Raw genomic sequence first — 6,222 nt, forward strand, 5'->3', positions numbered from 1 at the left:
TTACATACAAGACTTGTCTTCGGTGGCTGCAACACAAGAAGATCTGCACACTGCCCACCAAATCTTATAAATTTATGTATAAAAGAGGCCTTAACTGGTTTCAGTCATGTACGACATCCAGATGGTCTCAACACATTACAACCTCAAGGCTATATATTTGGACCTGCTTCTAGCTGAGTGTAGGCAAGTGGAATGAACATTCCAAGGAGAGGGGTGGGGCAAGCAGACTCTCGTTCCCCAAGTTCAGCTCTTGGGTTAAGTGAAAGTCACACCTTCTTGATGACCTCCTCCAATAGACCCAGTCATCAGTATTTATAAAACTCCCCAAAAGATTTCAATAAAATCCACAGAAATTACCTGCATCCTCAAAAATTACCTGAATAAATAGATTTGACAGGTGCAAAATTTACATGGAACATTGTAAATTTTGGAAAAGGATGTAGAATTTAAGTAAATAACAAGAGAGTCGTGCATTTCACCTGCATACCACAGTGGTTGAGGAGAACCTCTCATGCATTCATTATGATGTACAAAGGATCCCAGGATGCTCTACAAATTTTGTGAAGGAAAAATCAAAAAAAGTGACATTCCTATGTGAAGCATAGAGGAATGAAAACCATGAGACTAAAAAGGAGTGTGACCAAAGATACAATATTCAGTTTACGTGTTTTGTTTTGCTGTTCCATAGTATAAGCAAACAGACAGGTGAGAGCCACAGGTGGAGAAGACTCTGTACTTTCCATCTGTTGACAGATCTCTCAGAAACAATTTTATAGTAAGAGACAAAGATTCTTGAGTTAGGGAGAAAACCAGAGGTAAAGCCAACAGAATACATGACTATGTTATTGGTGAAAGTGTCAAAGCAGACAAGACGAAGGAATTGAGAAGGGTAACAGTAGAAATTAGAAATTTTTACATCTTTGAAGTAGGTACGTTGTAACACTATCAAATTGTACAGCTGGGAATCCAAAAGACTGACTAAAATGAAGAAGCAGCAGAGGCATGGGTTCATGATGACCGAGTAGTGCAGAGGGTGGCAGATGGCCACAAACCAGTCATAGGCCATTGCAGTCAGAAGCATACCATCCATACATCCAAAAAGGATCAAAAAAGACATCTGAGTCAGGCAGTCCCCATAGGAGATGGCTCTGCCATGAGTTTGGATGTCCATGATCATCTTTGGAACGGTGGTAGAGATAAAACAGATGTCAGCCATGGAAAGGTTAGAGAGAAGAAAGTACATGGGGGTGTCGACGTGGGAGTCCAATCTCATGGTCAGGCTGATGAGCAGATTCCCCAATATGGCAACCATGTACATGGACAGGAAGAACCCAAAGAGCAGAGGCTGAAGTTCCAGATCATCTGAGAATCCCATGAGGAAGAATTCTGAAACACATGTTAGATTTCATGGTTCTATATAGCTTGGACACCTTTTGAAAAGGAAAAGAGTGTTGGAAACAGGAAATAAGTAAGTGGGCACACAGAATTGTTTCCATATTTTGGATTCAAGCAATTGACTTGTGAGTCATACACCCCAGTACCTTCAGCGGTATTTCTCAGTATGACAAATTCTTTCTTCTTAAAATTGTTCTCTTATTTGTTTCTGTGGTATTTATCTCTTTCTATACACACTTACTTGAGAGAAACTTGACTGAAGAGTATCAGAAGAACAAGAATATTTGAGAGAACAAATCTATGATCATAGGAAAATATAGCATACTTCTTTCAAAAAGAAATATAGAATAAGGATTACCCTTCCATCTTTAAGGGTAATAATTCTGATTTAAAGAAATTAAGAAGTAGTTTAAAATATCTTATTTTATACAAATGCAATGCTAGGTAGTCCTTTATTTAAAATATCTTAAATACTCTGTACAAGGCAGGACTGTGTAATCTACATCCAAATTCAGTCAAATGTTCATAAACAGAAAATAATGTTATGTGATAGTTATCTTCACGAATTTAATCACTCTTTGGTTTTCTCTTTCCTCCTTCGCAGAAATAAGTGCTCGCATCTGAGGGTTGTCCTTTAAAATCATTTCTTACATAATACCTATCCTTGGCTTTAGTGTACTTCAAATTTTATTATATGTGGTTTAGTTAAATGCACATAATTATACAACACCAGTGACTACAAACATGGCATTAGTGTGCAAAGAATCTGTTTATGATTAAACAATAATGAAATTTAAGAAACATCTAAAATTTTTATATCATTCAGGGTTATTTTTATCAATCACATACAATACTAGTAAAATATCTGGTGTTTAGGACTGTTCTTTGCTTTTTTTTTTTGGGACTCTTTTCTGAATTTGCATGATAAAACTATTTCATTTTTTTTTTTTTTCCAAGTTTTGTATTGTGCAACATGCTGCTTTAATGCATATACACACTGTAAAAAGATTACCACAAACAAGTTAATTAATACATCCATCACTTTATATAGTTACTCTGTGTGTGTGTGAGTGTGTGTGTGTGTGTGTGTGTGTGTGTGTGTGGTGAGAACTCCTAGGATCTACTCACTTAACATATTTCAAGTATACAATACAGTGTTTTTAACTATAGTCCCCATGCTTTACCTTAGATCTCCAGAACTTATTCATCTTATAACTGAAAGTTTGTACTCTAACCAACAGCTTCCCATTTCCTTCACCCTAGCCCCTTACAACCATAGTTCTACTCTCTGATTCTATGAGTTACATTTTCTTATGAAAATCTATGAGATAATACTGTGTTTGTCTTTCTGTGCCTGACTTAATATCCTCCAGTTTATCTATATTATCACAAACAACAGTGTTTTCCTTTCTTCATGATCTTTCATTGCGTGTGTATGTAGATAGATGGTAGAAATAGATGATAAATAAATGATATATAGATCATAGATAGATAGATAACATTTGCTTTATCTATTCTTCTGTCAACAGATACTTTAGTTGCTTCCATATCTTTGCTCTTGTGAATAATACTGCAATGAACATGGGAGAGCAGATACCTCTTTGAGATACAGATTTCATTTTCTTCATATATATACCCAGAAATGGGATTGCTGGACATATGGTAGTTCTGTTTTTTATTTTAAATATTAATTAAATTGATTGGGGTGACATTGGTTAATAACATTATATAGCTTTCAAGTGTGCAATTCAATAATACGTCATCTGTATATTGCATTTTGTATTCACCACTTAAAGTCAAACCTTCCATCACGATATAATTCACCTCCTTTACCCTTATCACCTCCCTTTTCCATCTTTCACCTCTGGTAACCAATAAACTGGCGCCTATGTCTATGAGTTTAATTTGTTTCTCTTTTTCATCTGTTGCTTTAGTTTTACATCCCACCTATGAGTGAAATCATATAGTTCTCAACTTTTCTGTCTGATTTCTTTTCCTTAGCATTATACTATCAAGACCTATCCATGTTCTTTTTTCTCGGGATTGCTTTTGCTATTTGGGGCCTTTAATGGTTTCATACAAATCTGAAGGTTTTTTGTCCTATTTTATTAAAAAATACCATTGGTATTATCATGCTAAGCAAAATGAGTCAAACAGAAAAAGTTGAGGAACATACGATTTCACTTATATATAGGCTATAAAACTGAATGCAGCAAATGAACAAGACAAATAGAGACTCATGGACAACAGTTTAGTGGTTACCAGAGAGAAGAGGAAGAGAAGAGGTAGATAAGGGTAAAGGGGGTCAAATATATGGAAATGAAAGGAAATTTAACTTTGGGTGGTGAACACAATGCAGTATACATATAATGTATTGTTGAATTATACACATGAAACCTATACAATTTTATTAACCAATGTCACCCCAGTAAATTTAATTAAAAAATAGAGTAAACATACAAAAAAAGTCTTTGAGATTTGATGGGGAGTGCATTAAATCTGTTTATTGCTCTGGGAATATGGCATAGTTAAAATAATTTTAACTATAGCTAATATCATACTTAATTGTGAAAAACTAAATAAATCAAAACTAATTTAATTTATTAAATTAATTGGGTGATACTGATTAATAACATTATATAGGTTTCGAGCATACTATTCTTTAGTATGTCATCTGTATATTGCATTGTGTGTCCACCATCTAAAGTCATATCTCCTTCCATCACCATGTATTTGACCCCCTTTACTCTTATATATCTCTCCCTTCCTCTTTCTCTCTCCTTCTGGTAATCACTAAACTGCTGTTTCTGTCCATGATCATTAGTTTGTCTGTTTTGTTCATTTGTTGCTTTTGGTTTTACATCCCACATATCAGTGAAATCATATAGTTCTCAACTTTTTCTCTCTGATTTATTTCCCTTAGCATGATACTGTCAAGATCTATCCATGTTGTTGCAAATGGCAGTATTTCATCTTTTCTTAAGGATGAGTAATATTCCACTGTATATATGTACCACATCTTCAATTTATTTTAATAATGTCTTGTAGTTTCAGTATATAGGTCCTAACATCTCTTGTTAAGTTTATCCCTACGTATTGTATTCTTTTTGTTGCAATTGCAAAAATAATTGATCTTTTTAATCATTTTCTTCTGATATTTCACCATTAGTGTATAGCAATACAATGGATTTTTGTACATTGATTTTTGTATCCTGCAATTTTACTGTATTTGTTTAATGTTTCTAATAGTTGTTTAGTGGAGTCTTTAGGGTTTTCTACATAAAAAATCATGTTGTCTGCAAAAAGTGACAGTGTGACTCCTTCATTTCCAATGTGTATGCCTTTTATTTCTCCTTTTTACCTGATTGCTCTGGCTAGGACTTCCGATACTACCTTGAATAACAGTGGTGAGAGTGGGCATCCTTTTTTTGTCCTGATCTTATAGAAAAAGCTTTTAGTTTTTCACAATTAAGTATGATATTAGCTGAGGAGCTGTTGTACATGGCCTTTATTATGTTGAGGTACTTTCCCTATATGCGCATTTTATTAAGAATTTGTGACAGACCACAGAAATACGATGGATCATACAAGAATACAATGAAAGACTCTATGCCACGAAATTCAATACCCTAGAAGAAATGGATAAATTTGTAGAAAATATAACCTTCCTAGACGGAATCATGAAGAACTGGAAAGTCTAAATAGACCAATCAGCAGTGATAAAATTGAAACGGTCATCAAAAATCTCCCAATAAATAAAAGTGCAGGACTAGATAGCTTCATTGGTAAAATCTACCAAATAAGAACAGGCAGTACTTTCTAACTCATTCTATAAGGCCAATATTACCTTAATACTAAAACCTGGTAAGAATAATAAATAAAAAGAAAACTAATCAACTAATTTCTCTGTTTAATACAGATGCAAAAATCCTAAGCAAAATAGTGCAAATTGAATACAACAATACATTAAAAATATTATACAACACTATCAAGTAGGCTTCATTCCAGGGCTTCAATGGTGGTTCCACATGCACAGATAAATCAATACAATAGATCACATAATCAAAATAAAGGATAAAAATCATATGATCATAGCAATAGAGGTAGAAAAAGCATTTGACAACATACAGCGTACCTTTATGGTACTTCTATTTTAATTAGTAATTTTTAAATTTTTAAGGATCCTCCATACGGTCTCTTGTAATATCTGTACCAATATTCATTCCCACCAGCAGTGCCCATGGGTTCCCTTTTCTCCACATCCTTATCAACACTTGTTTTTTCTTTTTTATAATAGTCATTCGATTAAGTATAAGATGATATCCTAATATGATACACATTTCCCTGATGGTTAGTTATGTTGAGCACCATTTCATATGTCTGTTGGTTTCATTGTTCTGGTCATAAACTCTCTCATTTACATTGAGGAGTTTAGCATCAGGGGAGGCCCCACAGCCAGTTTTAAGACCCACACTTCTTACCTTGCTAACAGATTTTCATGTCAATTTTTTCTGATACATGGATTGCAATTCTCTTATTTCAGCTACTGAAGGTAATTCAGATTCATTATTTTGGCAGTTCACACTATGATTTGAGGAAAAAAGCAAGTAGAACAATGTAAATGCACCCAGGCAGTTTTCTCACTTTCAAAATTAAGATAATAATTTAAACTACCATATATGATTACTGTAAGAAAACTTTTATTGATATTTTATTTTATTTATATTTTTGATTAAGTTTATTGGGGTAACTTTGGTTAATACAATTATATAATTTTCAGGTGTACATTATAATTTGACATCTGTATATTCTACTGTGTGTCTACCA

The 6,222-nt window shown here is 33.7% G+C and overlaps 1 protein-coding gene across 1 annotated transcript; it reads right to left on the reverse strand.

Moving 5' to 3' along the window:
• Positions 1 to 660: 660 nt before the first annotated feature.
• On the reverse strand, positions 661 to 3,250 carry LOC102893548 (putative gustatory receptor clone PTE01). Its single transcript, XM_015592695.1, is given in 3 exon segments — positions 661 to 763; positions 765 to 1,517; positions 3,198 to 3,250. Coding segments are annotated over 3 exon segments (909 nt in total).
• Between the last annotated feature and the right edge of the window lie 2,972 nt (positions 3,251 to 6,222).

Source organism: Pteropus alecto, unplaced genomic scaffold, assembly GCF_000325575.1.
Source record: "Pteropus alecto unplaced genomic scaffold, ASM32557v1 scaffold981, whole genome shotgun sequence".
In the NCBI taxonomy this organism is placed as follows: Eukaryota; Metazoa; Chordata; class Mammalia; order Chiroptera; family Pteropodidae; genus Pteropus; species Pteropus alecto.